This window comes from Peromyscus eremicus, chromosome 5, assembly GCF_949786415.1.
Source record: "Peromyscus eremicus chromosome 5, PerEre_H2_v1, whole genome shotgun sequence".
NCBI classification, from domain to species: domain Eukaryota; kingdom Metazoa; phylum Chordata; class Mammalia; order Rodentia; family Cricetidae; genus Peromyscus; species Peromyscus eremicus.
In genome coordinates, this window is record NC_081420.1 from 77,984 (window position 1) to 103,798 (window position 25,815).

At 38.1% G+C, this 25,815-nt stretch overlaps 1 protein-coding gene across 2 annotated transcripts in view; it reads right to left on the bottom strand.

The window, feature by feature from the left end:
- The window catches only part of Mfsd14b (major facilitator superfamily domain containing 14B), a 55,138-nt gene that overhangs the window by 21,332 nt on the left and 7,991 nt on the right, over positions 1-25,815 (bottom strand). The window contains exons 1-2 of one of the 2 annotated variants that reach the window (XM_059262728.1): positions 20,046-20,487; positions 4,963-5,058 (exon numbers count right to left, since the gene is read on the bottom strand). In XM_059262728.1, the coding sequence (XP_059118711.1) occupies positions 4,963-5,058; positions 20,046-20,159 (210 nt within the window). In that variant the 5' untranslated portion in view covers positions 20,160-20,487. Of the gene's footprint in view, positions 1-4,962; positions 5,059-20,045; positions 20,488-25,815 lie in introns of those variants that run through there. The other variant, XM_059262729.1, reaches the window with a different exon arrangement.

The window sequence follows — 25,815 nt, forward strand, 5'->3', positions numbered from 1 at the left end:
TCACAGTGCTTTGCTACTTTGCTAGGGAGTTTCATTGTAGTTATGTCTAAAGCTTTGTTGTGATAACTCTCATGCAGAAACCTTTTCCAAAGCTTTACTATGCTTAAATGGGTAAGAAAAACAAACCCCAAAGTCAGACTGGAAATTTTGACCCAGTGCCTGCAAAGATGGTACTGACTGGAGTTTCATTCTTCACCTCTCTAGGATAATCTCCCCACTGTGAGGCTTGCAGGGTCCTGGATACAGGCTCATTCTGGAAATTTTATTTAAAAAAAAAAAAAAAAAGAAAGAAAAATAGAAAAAAAAAAAAACCCTACAAAATCCAACAAGTACATCTACTAAAGCTAACAAGTCAGTCTGTAGCATCTCATGATTCTAGAAATCAAGATAGTATACATGTGACTCTAGTTACAACATTGACTTTACTGGTTTTTTTCCCCCCACTACATGAAGAGTAAATTATCCAACAAAGAGACTATTTCATGTGACCAAAAGGTCTAGTAGTCAGTTGTACCTCATTCCAGCCATTGTAAATCCTGGAAAGACACACTTATTAAAGAGACAAGAAAGCTAGTCAAAGATCAAGTGATAGACAAGAGAAAAATGTCTGTTAGTCAAATGAAGGAATGAATGGGCACATTATCTTGAGAGTCAGTTAAGAATAAAGGATAAGAGAAGTGAATGTCACAAGAAAGTGTTCAAAGCATAGTCTGGGTTTTTCAGACCACCACATGAAAAAGATAAATGAGTAGGAAATACTCAATTCTTAAGTGTCTACTGAGGTTTCAAAGTTAGCTTGAAAAATAAATTCTATAAATTAAAAGAAATGAAATTCTAGTTTCTAAGACTATTAAACATAGTTTATTCAATTAAGCAGTTGATTTAAATACACCCTAGGTATTAGTTTAATCACATTATTCATATTACATTAAGATTAGACCCTCAAAGAGCATGTAAATGAGGGACAGGTCTTTTTAATGTGCTAATACTACTAGTAGTACTAGAAGGTAGGCCCACATGAAAGCAATTTCATAAAACTGCTACAAGACATTAGTGATGCAAACTTTATTTATATTATCAAATAAATGAATTAAAACAGTAAGCTAAGCCATGGCTACCTAAGATAAGTAACATATCTCAAAGACTGTGGACCAAGAAGTTAAACTGGACAAAATATTAATACGTATAGTGTATTCTAAGTTTCCAAATCATGATCCCAACACTGTTTTTTTTTAGATTCTTCTGTTTTTGCCTCATTAAAAATAAAAGAGTGCTGTCCGCTTGACACATTAAGATTAAAAAACGAAAAACAAACATATGCTATCATCTTAATAGTTAAACCACTGTGGGTGATGGTTCAAGATGCCAAGGAATAAACAGAATGACACACAAACATAAAAGAGGATAAATGAGTACTAGCTGTGACTAAATAAACCCTAATTTTGTTCCTTCCTTATCAAAGAACCACAAATTATCACTTAAAAAATGCAATCAAAAAGGACAGAAATAAATGGCATATGCCAATGCAAAATGTTTTTCTTAAAGAGGAAGTCGATCTCCTTAATCAAAAAACAGAATAGTGATAACACACTGTAGGGTGAACAGTAGGGGAGAAAGTCAGGAACCAAGAGAACACATTAACAAGGCAAGTGAACCAAAAGTGAAGAACCCACAGAAGGAAAATTAACACACTCACTCACTTAGCTACATTTCTTAAATAACATTACAATAAAATTATATTAGCAACTGGGTACTCCTCACACTTACATATTCATTTTAAGCAAATTTATACAAGCAGCATAACTCCTCAGAAACTCAAGAGGCTGTAGAGCAGCTTCTCAGCTGGCTGTTTCAGAGTCTGCCCGGAACATTCCACCACCCCAAAAATTATCTGCTTTGAACATTAGAGGGAAATTTAACAGGCTAGATAAGATATATGAGGGAGGCAGTGGGACACAGCCAACTGGAGAGAGTAATGTAAATGTGGTATAGGAGTCTGCAGCTAAGAGATCCTCTATGTCCACTTCTCCCTGGGCTCATTTGCATAGGGAAGCTACGCGGGATTCTGGAAAGTGTCCCATAAAACTTGAGTGTGATAGAAGGAAAAGGGTAGGAGGTAGGAGGAAAAAGGAAAATATAAGAAGCTGGAGAAAAGGCCTCAGATCCCTCCTCAGAGCCTTAGTCACAGAAAGCCCTCCACATATACTAATTCCCAAAACACTAGAGAGAAGGTTGTAATTTGCACATGGGGGTTATGAGGGGTGAGCACATACTGGGGAATTCTGTCAGAAAGTGGACTTACAATAGAAACTCTACTAATTTAACTTGTTTGAATTACAGAGACCACCAGTCCTTTCCCCAGAGACAAACAGTATCTTCTTAAATAGGAAGAATCATTGGCAGAGGTCATGATACTATTTTATTGCTCATTTTTATTTAATTTTCTCCCTTATTTCAATGTATTCACACTTTTATACTTTGTTCATCATTGTATTTTAACTTTTATCTTGTTAGATAAAGTTTTAACACCTGTTTGTGTACTAATTCTCACACCTCTAGCCCCATAAATTTTTCTACTGTCTTACTTTATTCTGTCCTTCCCAGCAGCTATGAAAAAACAGCAAACAAATAAACAAAAAACCAAACAAATGAAAAGAAACCTATAAACCATGGTTTCATCAACCAATACCCAAGTACAGCTGCCTCTCAACCTTTAAAGGGACACAAATGAGGGGCACAGATGTTTGCTAATACAAGTTAACACCAGAGCTGTTGTCAAATTGTTGTGTAAGTTATTGCAGTCAGCTTCTCCCTGAAATAGCAGTAGGAAACAAATATCCAAATGAAGACAGGACAACAGGAGGATTCATGTAAGCAAAACAAAACAAAACAAACAAACAACAACAAGAGTGGAGAAAGGGGGAGGGAGAGATAAAACTGAAGGACACCTCTATCCCAACAGATGTGCAAATTACAACAAAGAAACCAACCCTCTACAGGTTCACAACTCCTCAATACTGGAAACAAAAGACAGGGAGATAGTTAAAAATGCCAAATAAAAAGATTTCAGATTCCTACTTTTCAAATGATCAGTGACCATGGAGAAGACTCAAGCAGATGAATGAAGTAAGGGATTCAATTCAGGATGACCTACTCAAGAATATTACTAACATAATTCAGCAAGGAAGTTAAGAAAGGAGTTCAGGAAGGAGAAACTCAGCAAGGAAGTTCAGACTCAGAAAGGGAATTAAACACAAATTCTGGAAATGAAAAAAAAAAATCAATTGCTTAAGTTAAAAAAAAAAAAAAGGAGAGTGGAAAACATCATAAGCAGACAAGATCAAGCAGAAAAACAAATTTCAAGGCTGGAGAACAAGGCTGAGACATATGTACAAATAAAAAAGTCAAGAAGTATGATCAAAACTTCTAAGTCTGAGACATATTCAAGAGACCAAACCTGAGAAATCAGTGGGGCAGAAGAAGAAACTGAGGGCCATGTATTTAGGTAAAGATAATTTATTTCATGAAAACACATCTGAACATGTCTCAAACCTAGAGAAAGAAATGGAAGCCTAAACTGATGAGCTATATCATAGTCAAGATGTTCAAAGTACAAAAGAAATAAATAACATTAAAAATTAAGGGTTGTTGATGAATGATTTAGGTTTTATTTTTCCCTTACAAACTCAGGAAACATGGAATGATGTGTTTCAAGCCTTCAATGTAACTATCAACCAAGATGTTTATACTCAGCAATGTATAAAGTCTTCTATAAGCTAAGTGGTTAATGGCCACCCTGTAAACCTCTGTATTTTCAAGATTTAACTGAAACAAAAATTGCACATATGAAAAGGAACTTTCTGGTACGGCAAAATAATGACTGAGAAGAGACAAGTATTAGGATTTTATTTTTATTTTATTTTATTTTTTTTGGTTGTTTTCAGTTTTTTTGAGACAGTATTTCTCTTTGCAGCCCTGGCTGTTCTGGAACTCACTCTAGACTAGGCTAGCCTCAAACTCAGAGCCCGCCTGTCTCTGCCTCCCCAATGCTGGGAATAAAAGCATGTGTCACTGCTCCTGGCCTATTTTTAAAAACAAGCAAAGACAACTGAAACTTAGTTTCAAAGGCATTTAAAACGTACCTTAACTATTATAATTCTTAAAATCTGTACCATCACTTCAGAGAACCCAGGTTCAATTCTGAGTACCCACATGTCAGCTAACAACTATCTGTAACACCAGTTTCAGAAGATTTGATGTCTCTCACAGTAGGCATATCTCCAAAATAAGCAAGCAAGAAGTATATAGATATTGTTTTAGTTAGAGTCTCTAATTTTGTGAAAAGACACCATGACCACAGCAACTCTTATAAAGGAAAACATTTAATTAGGGTGGCTTGCTTACAGTTCAGAGTTTCAGTCCATTATCATCATGGTGGGACACAGCAGCATGCAGGTAGACATGGTGCTAGAGAAGTAGCTAAGAGACCTACATCTTGCAGGCAACAGGAAGTGGTATAAGATGCTGGGCAGTACCTTGAGCACATATGAGACCTCAAAGCCTGCCTCCACAATGACACACTTCCTCCAACAATACCACATCTACTCCAACAAGGCCACACCTCTTCATAGTGCCATTCCCTTTGAGGGGCATTTTCTTTCAAACCATCACAGATATACATGCAGGCAAGAGTCATATACATAAATTTTAAAAAAGAAATAAGAAATTAAAAAAATAAAGAAATTTAATACTTAGTTTAAAGAAACTGCTGTAGAAAAGTTATCAAAACCAGGCACATGATCATTCTTATATTCATCATTACGAAGTACTTACCAATCTTCTATTTATTGGGTCCTTAAATCAAAGGCCACTAACATCTGAATAAAGATACAATTTCAACAATGCCTTGTATTTCATATACAGCATGTCTAAAGATGAAAGACACAGTTCAATGATACTTACAGTCAACATTGGAGTTGTCAACAGGCCCCACGCAAAGAATTCAAAGAAGATGACAATAGCAGCATGGAAAACACTTGGTTGGCCAAAGCCTTGTAGCTGAAAAAGAAAGAAAGCAGTTAAAAACAATAGTAAAGAGGCCTAACATGAAATGGCATGGGAAAATATATAAACTTTAGACCACCTATATCACTCAAGATAAAAATCATACTCTAGGGACCAGGGATACAGCTACATATTAGTTATTTTTCATCACTGTGATAAAAACCATAACTAAAAACAACTTTTTGAGAGTTTATTTTGTCTTATAGTTGCAGAAAGAGAGTCTATAATGGCACAAGGCAAATGGAGCAGATGGCTGAGAGGCTACAGAGAGACTACCAGGATATTTCTCATTCAAAACTATTCCACTCTCTTGCAGCCCCTCAGGCTCATAGCCATTATCATAATGCAAAATGTACTTAGTCCAACTGCAAAAGTCTGGTAGTCTTTTACAGTAACAACACCATGTTAAAGTCCAAAGTCAAAGCCAGGTAATGCATACACCTTTAATCTCAGCACTGAGGGGGCAGAAGCAGGCAGATCTGGGGTTCGAGGCCAGCCTGGTCTACAGGAGAGTTCTAGGACAGCCAGGACAACATAGAGAAACCAGTCTTGAAAAAAACAAACAAGCATTAAAAGGTTCAAAGTCTCTTTTGATACTCAAGGCAATTTCTTAACTGTGACCTCTGTAAAATCAAAAGGCAAATTACACACATCTAACATACAATGGTACAGAATACACAATTCCTTCCAAAAGAGGAATAAAACATGACCCAAACCCAGCAGAACAACCATCACCCTGTAGCTCCATGACCTTTAATTCATGCTTTAGTTTCAGGGAGCTTAGAAGGCTCAGTCCTTCCAGCTCTGCTACCTGCAATCTTTCTCTAGGGCTGGTTCTACTCCATCTATGTAACTCCTCTTAGCAGATGTCTTAAGGCTCTAGCATCTCCAACATCTCAGTGTTTCCACTGTAACCCAGGCTTCTTATATAGCTTCATTCAATGGCCTCTTAGGGACTTCTTGCAGCAACTCCAACACTGCCACATGTTGCCTAGCCTCAGTAGCTCTCTGATCATGGAGGAAGAACCCAGGACAACCTGTCTTTCATACCTTCAAAGACAGCATAGTACAGCTTACACTACTAAATTCCTACTAATTCTACTACCAATTTGGGATGAACCCTTATGTCTTTTGACTACATTAGCTGCAGGTTTTGTAAATTGTAACAACTGCTTTCCAGGAGAAAACAACAACAAAAACCCTAGGGCAGCAGTTTTCAACCCAGTGGGTCACAAATGACCTTTTCATAGGAGTTACCTAAGATCATGGAAAACACAGATATTTACATTACGATTCATAACAGTAGCAAAATTACAGTTACAAAGTAGCAATAAAAACAATTTTATGGTTGGGGTCACCACAACATAAACTGTATTAAAGGGTGGCAGCATTAGGAAGGTTGAGAGCAACTGCCTTATCCTTTCAGGAATTGGAAGTTTAGCTGAGAAGGTATTGGGGGCACCGGTCGTACTCTCAAGGCACCCTTCCCATAGTTCCAAACACAGCAGGAGGCCTCTCTTTAATGGTACTAATCTTTCACTTTTACTCTTTCAGCACAAGCTTTTGCTATAACAAGGCTTCCTAGTATTCCTTTTCAACTTCCTATCCTTGGTCCCCCTTTACACTGTTATTTTCTAAAGTGTTTCTAGTAAATTTATGACTCGTTTCTATTTATCATCTAACTCTGTGGAATGGAAATATCCTCAAAAAGTAAAGTGTTCTGCCCGTTATGTTCTCTGATCCATCCCAAGCCACTACTCTATAAAAGTCAGTACTGCATAAACTGGAGACAGGACTAGCTCATGATATGGTTTAGGGGAAGGATTTTTATTGTAGATATGAGAGAGAAAAGTCAGAGGCATCTAGAAGAGTCCAGAGCAGAGATAGAAAGAAGTAGACTGAACATGGCCAGCAGACTGGACCTGGCCATGAACGAAGCAGGAACAGAGCAGGTGGGGAGGGAGGAGGGCACTGAGAGGGGAAGGAGGGAGACACAGAGAGAAGGTCAGAGAGAAAAAGCAAAAGGGAGGCAAAGAGTGAGAGACTGAACCCAACAGAGGGCATAGCCAAAATACCAGGCCTATAAGAAAAATGAGTAGCTGGGGTAGGGAAGCTCCTGAGCTGGAGGGAGCTTAGGGCAGGGGAGATGAGAAAGGCTAGGATGCTAGCATGGACTTTGAAATGCATAATGGGTACTTGTGATACTGAGATAGCCTGGAGGCCAGTGTGATGGTTTGAATAAGGATGTCCCCTTAGGCTTAGTCATCAGGGAGAGGCACTACATGAGAAGGATTAGGAGGTGTGGCCTTGTTGGACTAAGTGTATCTTGTAAGAGGTAATGTATCACTAGGAGTGGGCTCTGAGTTTTCAAAAGCCAGGCCTAGTGGCTCTCTCTTCCTGCTGATTGCTGATCCAGATGTAGAACTCTAAGCTACTTCTCCAGCACCATTTCTGCCTGAATGCTGCCATGCTCCCTGCCATGATGATAATGGACTAACTCTTGAAACAGTAAGTAAGCCCCATCTAAATGCTTTCTTTCATAAGAGTTGCTGTGGTCACAGTTTTTCTTCACAGCAATAAAACACTAAGACAGCCAGCATGTGCTTTGGTATGCTAATAGGCACTATAGATAAACATTTGTCCCTCCTGCCAATGATAAGGGAAATGGTTCCTTATGGTAGAGGGGAACCAAACCAGCTTCATAAGTTCCTGAGGAATGTTGGCTTTTGTCTAACCAGGATTTGAGGAAATGGAGTTTCCTTTAGATTTGCCAAGTATTCAACAAATATTGTGGTGTGAATGGGAATGTAGAGCACATACCCTAGTTCTGAAACAACCTTCTTGGTATTTAAATTTAACAGTGTCTTGGGCTAAAGAACAGCTATGAAGTTCAATCCTAGTAGGAGGTAATTCTTAGTACTATCTGCATTGACTGTAATATTTGTACCACCTGGTCTCTTGGATAATATGAGTATTCAGATAAGAATCTGTGCAAGAATAAAAAAAATCTGTTTCTCCTAAAGGATAATAAGCAGGAAAGCCTCCTGAGGCCTTTGGTTTGTACCTCTAGTTTGCCATGTCCCAGAGTAGAATAGCTGGCCTTTTCGATGGAATGGATAGACAAATCAACTTTAGAAGCAGCATTTAATAAAGGACCAGTGAAGCTATAGTGTGTATTAATGTCAGCCACATAACTGCATGGTCATCATGCAACTGATATATAAAAAATTCTAATTATGTAGTTATTTTATTAACTCCAGGTTTACAGAAAGACACTGTATAAATTTGCCTAGATATAGTAATGTGAATTAACTCGACACTTCCTATAGTGTATAACCATAAGCCTGTCACATCACTGGTTTTGGATGGAGACCCAGTCAAGATGTTCACTAACAACTGTCCAGTGCCACAGAGCTAACTGAACTTCTGAGGGAGCTGTGTTACTGTCTCAAAATGTTTGGCTTAAAGATCCCTCAAAGGGCCCTCAGCAGGAAGGTGAGGGTGAGAGGGAGATGATACTATCCTATCCTCTCACATACAGCTTCAGTGGTACACTTTGCTCTCAACCTAGGATTCTGCTTAATGAAGACCATTAGAATGCAGATATGTGGATACAATGCTGACTAACTATAAAAACAGACATATTGCAGTACTGCATATCAGTAATCCTAGCACTTAAGAAGCTGAGACAGTAGGATTGTGAGTTTAAGGCCAGCCTAGGCTACATAGTGAAACAACAAAAACAAAACCCCAAACTTGCAGATACATAATAAAGTCTATGTCCATCATGCCATTTTTAACACTTTGAAAAAAAAAACTACCTTATTTACTACCATTATACTTAAAATATTAATTAGAAATTATTTAAAATAACAAACATCTCTCCTAAAATGTAAGCATGTATTTTGCATTTTAATATATCAATTTTATGAGAATTTTATTCATGCTTACAATGCATTTTTATCATATTCACCCCCTCTTTCCAGATCTACCCCAAACTCCTATACCCTTTCCAACTCTGTATTCTTCCTTAATTTTATGTTTCTTCTTTTCGGGGGGGGGGGTGTTTATTCAGTATGTACTTGTAGATCACAGTTCATCATAAAAGGAAGTCAGTGCAGAAACTCAAGCAAGTCAGGAATCTGGAGGCAGAAGCTGATGCAAAGGCCATGAGGTGTTGCTTACTGGCTTGCCCCTCATGGCTTGCTTAGCCTGCTTTCTTATAGAACCCAGAACCACCAGCCCAGGGGAAGGCACCACCCACAATGCACTGGGCCTTCCCCTATCAATCACTAATTATGAATGCTCTATAGGCTTCCTCACAGTCTAATCTTATGGAGGAATTTTGTAATTTGAGGATCCCTCCTCTCTAATGACTAGCTTGTGTCAAGATGACATAAAACTAGCCAATACAACTGACCCCTTGTCAACTTGACACACAAACACATCACTTTTCAATTAGAACCGTTCCTTTCTTATTTATCCCTAAGGTGGCATATTAATATTAATATTGCAATATAAAATATAAATAACTTTAAATTACCACAGTCCTTACAAATTCAAACACATTAGATGTTAAGTCTCTTTTAAAAATATCAAATCTCTTTAAACATACAAAATTTCTTTAAAAGTTCAAAGTCTTTCTGCTGTGGGCTCCTGTTAAAATCAAAATTCAGATAAATTCTTTAAGAGGGAAGAATCATGGCACAATCACAATCTGAACCAAGAAAAACCAAACTCCAACAATATATATTACTCAATGTCCAATTATCTGGGGATTCACTCACAATCCCCTGGGGTCCTCCAAGATCACTGCACACCTCCTGCTCTTGGCCCCGGGCTGCCCCTCCAGCTCATCTGGCAAAACCCTTGTGCCTGCAGCCTATGGGCAGTGCTGCAGCCCCATGCTCTCCTCCCCACAGAAGAGCAAGCAGTGTGAGCTGCAGCAGCACTGGCTCCATGCTAGAGGCCGGCCTACTAGTCTGAGTCTCCCAGCAGACTGAGGACCTGTCCTACTCGGTAACAATATGTTCCTTTTTATCCTTTGTTGCTTGAGTTTTCCTGCCTGGCCCACAGTCAGGACAAATCTCTATCACCTGCCAGTCCCACAGCCTCAGACCCGACCAAGTAAACACAGAGACTTATATTGGTTACAAACTGTATGGCAGTGGCAGGCTTCTTGCTAACTGTTCTTACAGCTTAAATTAATCCATTTTCATTAATCTATACATTGCCACATGGCTCGTGGCTTACCGGCATCTTCACATGCTGTTTCTCATCATGGCAGCTGGCAGTGTCTCTCTGACTCAGCCTTCCACTTCCCAGCTTTATTCTCCTCCTTGCCCCGCCTATACTTCCTGCCTAGCCAACGGCCAATCAGTGTTTTATTGATTAATCAGCAACACATTTGCCATACATCCCACAGCAATCCTTCTTAAACAAAACAAAACAAAACAAAATGTGCTGTAAATATGATAACAAGCATGGAGCCAAGTGGACTCTGCCTTTCCCTGGAGCCAATTAGCCAATTATATCAGTTGAGCCAGATTTAGGGCAGCCTCTCTGGGTCAGCTGTCTCCTCTTACTACTTTTCCTTGTCCCCTCAAATCTTTGTTAACCATCCACTCATTGATATTACTACACTAACCCTATACTCCACTGAAGAGCTTAAAAAATAACCTACAAATTGTTGTTAACCATGGACCTTTTCACAATATGACTCTGTGACTGATTCCATCAAAAGGGAGTCTAAGGCTGGAGATGTATATAGCTCAGTGGCAGAGCAAATGCTTAGCCTGGAATGAGACCTTTGTTTTAATCTCCAGCACAATTTAAAACAGAAAAATAAATTGTGGAAGTCTGTATTTCTTCCTCCCTAGATAGAGGCTGGCTCAGCAACTTGTTCTGACCAACAGAAGGGAAATAACACAGGCTTGTGAACTTAAACATTTTGAGTTCAAGACCACCGTGTGGAAAAAATGTCTTGTAGTCACAGGAAGGTGAGAGCACAGAAGACTTTTCCCATTAAAGCTTACATCAGCAATCATCAAACTGTCATACTTTGGAGGTAGTGATCTAAGATGGCTTATTCTTATCAATCTTCCAGATAATGCAGAAGCACAAGAAATCCAAGTGAAACCAGCAGAATCCTGATCTGAATTCCATTCAAATTGGTACACCCAGAGAACTATCAACAAAGGAGGTTGATTTAAGCAGCTAAGTCAAAGCAATTTGTGCAGCAATTGCTAACTACTATAATCATATCTTTGTCCTCATGATAAAGATGAAACTTTTTAATGAGTCTTAAACCCTTATCCAAACTAAGTAAAAGGCAGAGAGAGAATATCCAAATTAACAAAATCAGAAACAAAAAAGTGGACATAACAACAGACACTGAAGAAACCCAGGTCATACTTCAAAAACCTATACTTCACAAAATTGGAAAATCTAAAAGAAATGGACAAATTTCTTGATAGGTACCACATATCAAAATGAAATCAAGACCAGATAAACTATTTAAGTAGACCTATAACCTCCAAAGAAATAGAAGCAGTCATTAAGTCTTCCAACCAAAAAATATCCCAGAACCAGATGGTTTCAGCTAAGAATTCTACCAGACTTTCAAAGAAGAGCTAATACCAATACTCCTCAAATTGTTCCACAAAATAGAAACAGAAGGAACACTGCCAAATTCTTATGAGGCCACAGTCACCCTGATACACAGACCACACAAAGACTCAACACAGAAAGAATAACTGACCAATTTCCCTCAAGAACATTGATGCAAAAATACTCAAAATACTCACAAACCAAATCCAACACATCAAAAAGATCATCTACCATGATCAAGTTGGCTTCATCTCAGAGAGGCAGGGATGGTTCAACATATGAAAATCTATCAATGTAATTCACTATATAAACAAACTGAACAACAATAACAACAACAACAAAAACCTCCATATGATCATCTCATTAGATGCTGAAAATGCTTTTGACAAAATCCAATAACCCTTGATGATATAAGTATTGGAGAGACCAAAGATACAAGGAACATACCTAAACATAATAAAAGCAATATATAGCAAGCCAACAGCCAACATCAAACTAAATAGAGAGAAACTCAAAGCATTTCCACTATAATCACAAATAAGACAAGGCTGTCCACTCTATCCATTTCTATTCAATATAGTATTTGAAGTTCTAGCTAGAGCAATAAGTTAACTAAAAGAAATCAAGGAGATACAAATTAGAAAGGAAGAAGTCAAAGTATCACTATTTGCACATGTTATGATAGTATACATAATGACCCCCAAAATTCTACCAGCATACTCCTACAGCTGATAAACACCTTTATTGAACTGGCTCAGTAAAAGATTAACTACATCACATTTTGAAGGACACACTAACAAGTTCCAAGGGAGAAGGGTACTTCCTGTCTTCAAATATAAGCACATTAAACATGCTACAAAATGGATTAATCTTGGAAACATTAAGTTAAATAAGCCAGTCATAAAAGCATAATACGTGACCTCAGAAACATGAAATATTTAAAGTAGTCAAACCCATAGAAACAGAAAGTAGAAGTGGCCAGTGGCTGAAGGGAAGGTTGCTGCCATTTAGCGAGAAATGAAGAGTTGCTTAATAAATTTTGTTGTATGTATTTTTTCACAAGGATGTGTGTGTGTGTGTGTGTGTGTGTGCGCGCGCGCACACACACACACACACACACACACACACACACACACACACACACACACAGAGGGGGTGGGTGGGGAGAGAAAGTATATTGCCATGTAAAGGGGCGCCAAAGCATATTTTTGTCTTTAGGGTACATATTTTTAGTAAAAGAAAGGTAAGGGAGGAATGAAGAAACTGAGGACTTTGGGTATCCACAGTATTTTTTTTATAACTTAGGTGGCACTGGTCCTAACCCTGATTCTGGTGATATAGGATGGTTATTCCCTCAAGGTGGTAGGGTTTCATCATTAAGTTTGAGTATAAGCAATTTTTAGCTCAAAGCAGAAATTCATGTTAACATACCACCTGGTTGGAGGTGGGGTGGGTAAATCAAGTATCATAATATGCTGTTTAATTGTTTTATAAACTTGATACAAGCTAGGGTCATCTGGGAAGACGGAACCTCAGTTGAGAAAATGTCTCCAAAAAACTGGTCTGTAGGCAAGTCTATAGGGCATTTTCTTGATTAGTGATTGACATGAGAGGCCACAGCACATTGTGGATCGTGCCACACTGAGCTGGGAGTCTTGGGCTACATAAAAATTCAAGCTTAGCAAACCATAGAGAGCAATTCATAGGCGTCACTCCTCATAGTCAGTGCCTCAGTTTCTGAGAACAAGTTTATGACCTGCTAGAGTTCCTGCCTTCCAAAAAATGATAGGCTGGGATTGAAATGTGCAAACCAAATAAAACTTTTGTTCTTGTGGTGATTTGAATGAGAATGACCCCACAGGTTCATATATTTGAACACCTGGTCCCCAGTTGGTAGAACTGTTTGAGAAGGATTAGGAGACATAGCTTTGTTAGAGAAGGTATGTCACTGGGGCAAGTTTTTCAAAATTTCAAAATTCCATGCCATTTCCAGTGTGTTCTCTTAGCCTCCTGCTTTTGGACTGAGATGTAGGCTTTCAGTAGGTCCTGTCATCATGCTTTTGTTCTACTATCATGGACTCTAACCCTCAAAAACCATAAGTCCAATTAAACACTTTATTTTATAAGCTGCCTTGGTCATGGTGTTCTGTCACTGCAATAGAACACTAAGACACTTCCCAAGTTGTTTTGTTTGTTTGTTTGTTTTTGTTATGATGTTTATCACAGCAACAGAAACCCTAACTGGAACACATAACCAAGTCACTCATCATCGAAGTTTCTCCCAGACTTGTTCTCTATAAGCACTCCAACTAGGAAAGTACTGCAATGAACTTAGAAGGAACGAATATATTCTAAGAGACAGTTTGGCCTCTTCTTTTAGCTGTTGAAACAACGGTCCTCAAGAGATCAGAATGACTGCACAAGAATCTTTCTGGGGAAAAGGAAACAAAGCCTGTTACCAACCAGAGGAGGAACTTGTCACTCAGAAAGGGATTACACACAGATATGACCTGTCAGAATACCTTGTAGGTATTCTGGAAATTAGATAACGATCGATCAGTGAGAGGCAAGACTATACCTTGACCAGGACTCTTGTTTTTAGATAACTTTTGCCTTCTATTTAAACTTAAATCTCATGTCAGGAAATAATAAAAGATGAGAGAGTAACAAGACCTCTTTAGCTGTTCTTCCTCCCAATGAAGCCACAATGATCTAAGTTTTCTTTTGCTGTTCTGAGACAGGGCCTCATGTAAGTACAGGTAGGCATCAAGCTGACCAAAGATAAGTTTGAAGTCCTGTTCCTCTAGTTTTAACATCTGGATACTACATTACAGACCTGAGTGTTTCCATCTCCCTATTTTATGATAAGCTGGCACTCTATAAACCGAGTCACATCCACAGCACAGCAACCCAGCCACATCAAATGAATCTCCTTTTTCTGTTCTGCATTAATATTTGTATCTATCTGATCTATTGAGGACCTATGGTCAAGCTTATTTATGCCATATTTCATATCTAATAATTCAACTAATGCCTATGGCCTCTACAATGCATACATTTCAAGTAGATTAGGTTTGGAAAACTGCTAACATTCTGTGGCTTTGCCCCAAATTGCAGCATTTTGTTGGCAAAGTCACCAAAGTTTTGAACTTCAGATTTTCAATTAAAAAGTAGGAAGAACAGACATTTAGGAGGTCAAAAAATCCCAGGACTGTGGTATAGTACTGATATTGTACTTCTAACATTAAAAAAAAAAAGTATATTCTAATGGAATATAGGCACTTCACAGTTAGAAAGAACTGCCACAAGATTCACAGAAACATAAAAAGGAAAAGAAATTTTACTGCTTATCCAGATTAATTATCTTTTCTACAATCATTTTTTCAGTACTGTATTAGGTTAGATGTACTTATTAAGTTGGATAGACTATGAATTCATTAAATACTTATAATCATTCTTCACAACTTTTCAAACCAACCATTTACCACCAACCAAAAACTTAAGCAAATCATAATACCAAGAATTACTTCTGGCAATACTCCCCTCTCTACCAACTTTCATTAACAGTAAAAACAGTCACCTTCAAGTGACTAACTCAACACCTATTTGTTGAGCTCTACTGGTATTAGCTAGATGCAGAGGGACAATGGTGCACAAAGAAAGAAATTATTCCAGCTCTCACTTCCTGGAATGTAAAGTTACCAAGCAAACATACTCACTAAGTATAAGAAATATAGACTAGTGACAGTATTCCAAAAGGCACTGAACAAAATCCAGGCAAAAATTACCCTATAACAACAGTAGTAATAAACAGACCTGTCCCTAACCAAATCACATAATATATACAATTATCTTATCCTTTTGAGATGGAAGCAATTACCTACATTTTACAGATGAGAAAACTCAAATGTAAACAATAAATGAGCTGTCACTTAATCAAGATGATCACACACCTTCTGAGTGTGTGTTCCTATCAGTTATAGTATGTTGCCTATCCTCAAACAAAATCAGTATATACAGTGGCAGGCAGCCTACATCCCAGAAACCTGAGCAAGAAGTGACAGGAATCAACATTAGTCAGCTTCTCAAGTAAAGCAAGATTCAGATCTTCACTTACCATTCACCCTTGTTTCTGGCTACTGTGGAAATGGCCAAAATGTCAGTCCCCATCGATGCTTTACCCCTTTCTCAATATAAACTGAAAAGTTCAGATAAGTAGGGCATTAACTTTTCTCAATCTTAACTGTCTGTTGGAAAAAGATTGTTGTTCCACACATGATCCCCAACTTAAAGATCAAAGAACACAGCAAATACCAATCCAATCCCTGCAAGCATGGAAGACAAGGGAGAGGCTGTCGTTTTTGTAGCATGTGTCGCCAGCTATTTGTCCTCCATGCCACAGCCTGTTTTCTTTCTTTACAGGGTGCCCAACACTAAAGGACAGACAGCATGGCCACTTCAATTGGAGAATAAATCACATGCATTTTATGAAATAAAAGGTTATTATATTTTAAAAGGGGGAGGGGGGAAACAAATGTGTTTCTAGTACCATACAAAATGTTATAGTCCCTTGAAGTAGCCTATATTAATTTAAGAAAATAGCCTATATAAGAAAGTAGCCTATATTATTTAAGAAAAGGAAAAAACTGTCCTCAGAACATTGAATTTTATGTGATTGCCAGTTTTGTAATATAAAATAAAAATTTAGGTATGGAAAATAAAGTTCTATAAATCTGTGTAAGCCAGTTGTCTATAGCTAGTATTATATTTATTATATAGTCAACCTTCCAAAATTTGTAAGTTCCACATCCATTCACAGACTCAACTAACTATGGATTGAAAATAATAGGAGAAAACTAGAAATTCAAAATTTTTTCTTATCATTATTCTCTAAATAATCATATAGTAATTATTTATATAGCATTTATAGTGTACTAAGTATTATAAGTAATCCAGAGATGGTGTATCCAGAGATGGTATATAGACACTTCTTGGCCTGGTAAACTGTTATACAAGTGAAAAAAAAAGGCACAATAAATTATAAATAAATCTATTTTAAAACAAATCTTTAATATATATAATTTTACTATTTATTAAAGGTGAAAGAAATTTAATAAAAATGGATACTTTATTTTTAGTTAAAGAATTAAATATTGATATTCCATAATGCAGAGTTGATTTATATTTTAGCTTTATAATTGTCAATGCTGAGACTGATAAGCTTTTCACCCGAGTGCTAAGAACATGAATTCAGGTTTGCATGCCTGAGCAGCAAATACTCTTACCTACTGAGTCATCTTAAGAGACAATTGTCACCAGAATATTACCGATTTTCTGAATCTGCTCATCAGTGCTCTTTACTGAAATCCAAGTATTGGCTTCTTAGAGTCCATTCTATGAACATCTTGAAATATTACAATGAATAGTATATTTTCTTTGCAATAAATCATTAATTGTCATCAGATGCCCAAGAATAAATGATTGCAAAACAGGCTAGAGAGATGGCACGAGCTGTTAAGAGCACTTGATGCTCTTCCAGAAGACCCCAGTCTGATTCCCAGTACCCACACAATGGTGCACAACCATGTCTCCAGTTCCAAGGGACCCAATGCCTTCCTCTACCTCTGCAGACACTAGGCACTCATGTGGTACATACATACATACATACATGAATCCAAGCAAAACACTCATACACATAAAATAAAATAATCTAAAAAAATTAAATAACTGCAAAACAACTTCCTCTACTTGGCTATAAAAGTTATATAAGAGAAAAATCTATATTCAATAATTAAAATAGTTTTGACAAATTGTGTGTGAATTCATAGCAAGAAAGGACAGAAAGAATAATAAAATGTAAGCTTGATTAACAGGCACACCTCTCTTTTAGACAAAAGATCTCATAGAAGAAATGCCTGAATGCTCAAGTCTCTTCTATTTTTCAGAAGACATCTTTTTGACAATGTTTTTCATATATCTTTCTGCCAAATGATATAGAAAAAAAGTTGTTGATGGAATAAGAGTTCTGTGCCCAGGCAGTCTTTCTTATGATTAGTAGTAATACCAAAGAATCCAAAAGTATAAATATACAGTAACTAAAGAAAAAGAAAATAACTTGTTAGAATAAAATCAAATCATTGAAGTTGTAGGATACAGTACTTAAAAGCAATACTGGAAAGAAACTACAAAAATTAAACATGCATAATTAGGGGTTCTGGCATTTGACATAAACATCTATGATTAAAGGTATTCATTGTTTTTACATCCTCCATTGGGCCCTGCACATGCCAGTCATCTCATTAACTATAGAAAAATAAACAAACAAAAAAACCAAGAAAAACAGTATTCTCATCAATCAATAATGACCATAACCAGAGATGAGGAAAGATTGGGAGGAATTTACCTTTGTCCAAAATAGGATAAGCATTAGGATCCAAAGAAAGGTTAAGGAATAAACAGAGTCAAGGTTTCTTTGAGTAAATATCCCACAAAATCTCCTGGCTGGCTTTTATACATATACATATACATATACATATACATATACATATACATATACATATACATATACATATACATACAAATACATATAAACTTTATAAAAAAAATTACACACATGCAAGGAATACCAAGAATATCCTCCAGATATTTACTCAGGCCTTATCAGGTATTAGGTTGCAGCAACTCTCACAATCTATGAGGTACATACTATTAGGAGAGATTATGTAACTCATCCAAAGTAACATAGATAATGAAGATGGAAACTGGAATTCCAAGTATGGTCACCTAATTATTATGCTAAGATGCTTCCCCTTTTCAGTTTACTTCTAATTCTGAATGCCAAAGAAATACAGACTATCAAATGGGGAGAGGATGGGGAAATGGCACTACCAATCATATGAACATGCTAATTCTCACTAACTAGCAATGTGGAGGAAGGCAGACTGGTAATAACCAGAGTCTCATCAATAGAGGCAAAAAATGCTGAGGAACTAACCCTAGAGATACAAAGGAAAGAACAAGAAGCTAAAATTTGTACACATAGATGCAACATTGTAAATACAGGAAGAGATGAAGGAAGACACTTCTTAGGCTAGTGGCTTGGCCACTAGTTAGTACTGTCCATTGGAGGAAGACAAAAGGGGGAACTGGTGATTTAGTTTCATTTAAAGGGTAGGAAGAAGTATTACCTACTTAATGAGAAATACAAATTTTATACAACTCAGCCCACCAGGTAAGCTTTCCACATTAGAAAAGCCGTAGCTTTAAAAAAATGATCCCTCCATGTTTCTTCAATACACGCTCATTTTACACATTAGGCACTGAGTGGCAACATTCCATAGAATTAGGACTAGAAACCAGCTCTAGTGTAGGTCTAGAATGCCAAGGAAATGAATCACAAGAATGCAGACAGAACCTTGCAGACTTGTAAGCCCTTACTAAATATTACGTGATTGTGCTTTACTGCAATATTTTTGTATGTATAAATTTTGACATAAAATTTCATTCCAAATACTGCTCCTAATTCTCCACCCTCCCAACTCTACCAAACGTGAATTCATATAATTAAACAAGCACTTGTAACCACTTAGTATTCTTTAACATACATTAAATATGCAAGCATAAATATTGAAAGAATTGACAAAATTGACTGCATATATCTTTCTTAAAATTCCTATTTCTCATTTAACAAACTTTCCCATGGTAGCAAGTTTGTACTCAACTTCCTGCAACATATTTTTATGTTTTAAGTCCTAAGTAGATCCTTTCTCAAAAATCTTTTTATACTTAGGACTGAAGAAATGACATTTTTTTTGCTTAGTTTCCCACCACAGAAAACCAAGGTGGCACTGATTAAGGCCCATACTGTGAATTCAGGCCAATGAAAATAAGCTTTCCTATGCTGCTGTCAAAATCATCTCAACTTAAGTATCGCTAGAGATCAGGCCGAAGTTACTCCTTCGGGTGCACAGATCATCAGCTTCCTCTCAGTCAGTAGACCACACTCTTCTGCAGCCCAGAGGAGGAGGAAGGATCAGAAAGGCGCCTCCCACTTCTACTTCCAGCATCCCTGTAGGCTACTCGGGAGACTGGGCCAGATGATGATTTTTAAGAACTTCCTATCCATTTGTCTAAGTTGCTTTGGACAAAATCTGCGCCCAGAAGATTCTGTCAAGTGACACAGAATGGAGAACTCTGGGATACTAAAATTTCTTACATTTACTGTCCCTTATCTGGTTGCTCCTGAATCAATAACGAAATCTCCCAGAGGGTCAAAGGAGGAGTTACTAGGAAAGCTAGCTTTTCAAAGAACCTAACTCTCCTAGAAAAGGCCGAAATCCCAGGGCCCCAGTCCAAGCCCAGTTAAAACTCACCCAGCTGCCGCTCGCGGCCTGAGAGCTCCCGCGCTTCTCAGGCATGGCTGACGCCTTGGGTGAGGCCACCGCCTTCCACCCCGGCTCCTCCGAAGACTCCCCGTCCGTGCTCATGCCGCCGTCATGCCCGGGCAGGTTCGGGTAGCTCCAAGACACCAGCAACGCCGCAAGTGCGGCGGCGGAGCCCGCGCCTTCATGGGCTCCGCGGTCCGCGGCGGCCTGCCACTCAGGCGGCGGCGCCACGGGCGACGCCGGCTGCTGAGCGGACGCCGAGGCTGGAGCCGTGCAGGAAGCGAACAAGACCCTTGACGATACAAGGTCCGTGAACACAGGACCCCGACACTGGCACTAAGCAGTTATCAGTGACACCAGAACGATCTGGGGACAGCGACCAGTCCAAAGCACTAAGCAAAGGCGGCTCCCGCCTAGAACGCCCACCCCTCTCAAGTAGCTCAACCAAGCTCCGCCCCAGTCCGCGTAGCGCATCAAAAACGCGTCATCTCTTAGGGACTCCAGGCCTATTGCTTTTAATCGAGACTGAAAGGACCCAAGGCTCTCCTGATTAGGCTAGTCTGGCCAGTGAGTCCTAGGGATCGCCTGTTTCCTCTTACCCAGGGCTATGATACCAAGAGCGCGTCAACACACCGTTCTTTTTATGTGGGTCTTAGGGATCTGACTTGGGTCCTCAGGCACCTTAGAAAACTGATTCCGCCCCCCCCCCCCAAGTAAGTTAGATAATTGATAATAGTTGTAAAAATGGACAACCTGACCCTGGATCTGGAATCCTGAAATGGGGAAGTGGTATACAATAAAGAGGATTTCAGAAGCCTCCAACCTTGCACTGATTAACGGAAAATTCCACAGGGTATATTGTTCAGTGGTAGAGCACTTGCCAGGTATTCACTTGGCTCTAGGTTCAATCCCCAGTAAAACACACACACGCCAAAACAAACAAACAAACAAACTGGGACTTCCCCTGTATATAGGCCAGGATGACTTTAAATATATGATGATGATTCTGCCTCAGTCTCCCCATGTACTAGATGTAGGTTTGAGTCACCACATAGGACATTGTTCTCGACTGCTAAATATAACTGGAGATGATATGTTAAACAAGTCAGGTACATTTTTGTAAATTATACTGTTATCCGAGTACATGCCAATTTTGTAAATTATATTGTTAATCTCACAGATGTGAGGAGAAAGACCACCAACCCAAATTATGGCCAAATTAAAGAAAGGTTTACTGGGGCACACATCAGAGCCAAATCAGCAGCTGTCTCTCCCTAAGGTGGGGTTCCTGATACCAGTCCCAAGCCAATTTCTCAAGCCCTTTATATAGGGCAAAACCACAGGGTAGGGAATTTTTCATATAAGCGTGGTTACAATGTGAGACCAGGCATTTAAGGAAAGTGAGTTATAGATCAAAGGGTACAGAACACTTCCAAAAACAGGTAGCTCTCCATAGGGGTTGGTTTAGAGTGCATTCTATGGTTACTGGGGTAGGGTATAGTCAAGCTCAGAGAAACAGAAACTCAGGTTTTATAGTAAACAGAAACTTAACTTGGCTACAGACTTAAAATGGCTCCTAGGAACAAAATGGAGATGGGCTGGTTTCTCAATCTCCTTTTATTGAGCCAAAGTTTTTCTGCCTATTTCACACATGTTTGTTAATTCTGATTCTGCCCTCCATACAAAGACAAAAACATCTAATACCATTTGTTTAAAATGCTAGCCTGGACCTCTCATCTTTCAGATATTCCTTTATTAAATTCCAGTCTGTGGAAATCCCAATTAAAATGCAATGTTTTAAAATGTAACCTTGAAGACTGGAGAGATAGCAATAAGAGCACATGCTGCTCTTGCAGAAGACAGAGGTTCTGTTCCCAGAACCCACATGTGGCAACACACAACTGTCTGTAACTCCAGTTTCAGGAGTTCAACACACTCTCTAGGCTCAACATGTACACCACACACACACACACACACACACACACACACACACACACACACACACACACACGCACAAAACCACCACACACACAGAGGAAAAACACTTATACACATAAAAATATATAACTATGTCTGATGCCTTGATGTGGAGAATTAGGGTATGGGACTCTCTATATAGAGTTCCAGGACAGCCAGAGCTACACAGAGAAACCCTGTCTTGAAAAAAACCAAAAGGGGGGGGGGGGTTAACAGCGCTGGCTGCTCTCCAAAGGTCCTGAGTTCAGCAACCGCATGGTGACTCACGACCATAATAATGAGATCTGGTGCCCTCTTCTGGCATGCAGATAGACATGCAGGCAGAAAACTATAACTATGTATAATAAATAAATAAATCTTTTAAAAAAGAGATTGCTCATTGCATGATATTTAAGCCATAGGAATTGATTAATTGTGTACTAATTTAAATGGACACCACAGATTCTACATAATTTAGCATCTTATAGATTTAGAAAAATAATGGTTCTTACTACCAGATATCATGTTTGATCCAGGAGTGGTTTGTATTGACTCATAGCTTAAATTCATATTAATGAAAAGACACACAAGAAAAAAATCTATCTCCTGGTGGAAAATAACTTTGGGTTAAAAAGGGAAATGAAAATTATTTCTTTTTACTAGATTTCCATGATTCTTATATGACTCTCCATATATATATGTATATATATATATGTATATATATATATATATAGAGAGAGAGAGAGAGAGAGATTAATCATTGTTTCCCAGATTTGCTTGTATATACCACTTTTATTCTCAGAAAACTGATTAATATCTTACAGAATGTGTAGAACATGTTATGAAACGTAATAATTACATTTATTTTTAAAGATAGGTGTGAAGTCATAGAAAGATACTTTTTTAAAATGATAGCATAAAGGGGTTCAGGAGATTCCCAGAGTGAATGAATTAGCATTTTATAGGAAAAAGATAGGTTGGGCTTGATGATAAATGGCTTTAATTCCAGTACTCTGGAGGCAGAGGCAGGTCAAGGCCATCCTGGTCAATTTAGGGAGTTCCAGGACAGCCAGGGCTACATACTAAGACCCGATCTCAAAGAAAGGAAAGATAGAAGTTTGAATTTCCCAGGTAAACAAAGAGTTAATTCTCTAATGTGTATAAACCATGTAAAAAGCTAGGAATTCTTTGCTATCATCCTAGTTTATCATATTGGAAATATATGCACCTGCTAATTGCTGTCCCTGCATTATTTACAATAGTAGTGATACTATCTCTTTGCCCAAAGTAGGAACTGTTGTTAATATAGGTCAACCCCTCCTTATCCTATCCTCCCACTCATGATTACTTATCAAATCTTGCATATATCTCACTCACCTCCTACCCCTTTTTTCCCACGCCTACTATATACAAGCAACCGTAGTGCCCTATTTATCACAAATCATTCTGTGCTTGCTCCTCACTATAGCATTTCCTTAATTCATGGCCTTATTACTTGTGTATGTAGTGTCTTTATCTTTTAGATCCATTTCCACATAAGCATACATTCTCTAGACAAAACAGGTCTTCCTAAAACACAAAGGAATCTTATTGTGTCACATCTATGCTCATTATAATGACCTGTGCAGCTTAGGATCTGACTTCTTCCTGCTTCTCAGCCTCATTTGACACCATCTATACCCATGTCTTATTGTTCCCTTGCCCAAATCTTCCTTTTCTCTGTCCTCTCCAGCCTGGTTACAACTCCTGTTACATCAACACTCAGCTCAGGTATCTTTTCCACCAGATCTTTCCATGATGGCCCTCGATATCGCCTTCCATTTGCTTGCATCCTCTGTGCACTTTGTGTAAGATTTTTCTTTAACATTTACAGAATTACATTTTGGTAGAAAAATGCACACAAAAATACTGAGCGTATACCTACACTAAATTTATTTCACTAATAAAGGAACCCAGGCCAGGTTTAGTCTTATAGTCCTAGCACTGTAGAGACATGCAGATCTCTGTGAATTCGAGGCCAGCCTGGTCTACATACTGAGTTCCAGGACAGCCAGAACTACATAGTGAGACCCAGTCTCAACAGAATCAAAAAAAAATGAACAAAACAAAAACTGAAAGAACTCATAAAAATGGCTTAAAGAGAGAATTTGGAAAGCTAAGATTGTTAAAGTTAGTGCAAACATGATAGAATAGCATATTGCATAACTGAATTGAATTGAATCTGTGATGCTGTAGATTGAACACACAGGTAACTGCATGTTAGGTAGGTACTCTACCACTGAGCTGTACCTCCAGCCCAAGATTTGAATCCTAAGAAATGGCTGCCATATTAGATACAGTCCTAGTTAATTAAACTGTAGAATTTATCATGTAAGTTTTCACCCCAGAAAAGACAATCAACTAACTCATCATTTCTGCCTAACTTCAAACTTTTTATGGATGTTAAATACCAAGGCCTAATGAATAATATAGTGCCAAAGATAAATAGTCATAACGACTTTCTAAAGATGTTTAGATGGCTTGTTGGAAAATTATCTTCTAATGTGACACTAATTGAAATGACATCTTTCTTTTATTCCTAAATTTGTAATTTATCTTAGCACTGTGTTTTTTTCTTTTTCTTCCCTTTTTTGAAATAGACTACTATATATCACAGGTTGACTTGAAACTCATGAATCCTCTTGCTTCATCCTTCTAAGTGCTGGGTTTACAAGTATGTGCCACAACAGTCAGCTGTTGTGTGATATTTTGATCACATTCTGACAATAAAACTTGTTTTAAATCAGAGGGCAGAGCCACTAGCTGACCAAAATTAACCATAGAGATTTTGGAGGACTAAGGACAGATAGAGAGACAGGAAGTAGTAAGGCAGGGCTTAGAGAGGATCTCAGCCTTTTGGATGGAGGAATAGAAGAGATAGGAAGTCACTAGTCACTTCTCACCACACCGCTGATCATTTGGGTTCTTATCCCGTTATTTGACTCCTGATTTATTATTGATAAAGAATAATTAGATAAACACATGAGCCAGCAGCAGAACAATACTTTTTAACTCATTTAATTCTAGCCCACACTATGAACTCAGGGAACTTACAGCTTTGGTGTTCAGTCTAGAGTATGTATTTTCCTGGGGATATGTAAATAGTTTCTCAGAGTTCACATGGCCCAAAATAGTCTGCAAATGACCAATTACTAAGCCTTTTGCCCTAGAGCAGTGGTCTTGACCTTCCTAATGCTAAGACCCTTTAATACAGTTCCTCATGTTGTGGTGATCCCCAACCATAAAATTATTTTGTATCTACTTCATAACTATAATTTTGCTACTGTTATGAATCATAATGTAAATATCTAATATGCAGGATATTTGATATGTGACACAAAGGAGTCGCAACCCATAGGTTGAAAAACACTGTGCTAGAGTGTACTCTTTCCTATAGTCAACCTGCCCCCCCCAAGGTGTCCTTTTTCTAAAAGTTCTTCTTTTAGAATACCTCAATGACTCTTTTGCCACTTCATTAATACCTCCTATCATTTCTTATCTTAATCATGGAGCACATATTGGTATCTCAGCGTCTTAAGTTCCAGGCAAGAAGAACAACACAGAAGAGAAAATGTTGCCCCAATAGCATCCTTTTAATGTGAGACAGACCCTTGTCAAATCTCTTGTCAGAAACTCTGAGTGACATGTTTATTTTAATTGGACCATAGAATAAGAACTTTCATAGGGTGTGATGATAAACATCTGTAATCTCAGCATTTAGGAGGTAAAGACAGGAAGATCAGGAGTTTAAGACCAATCTTGG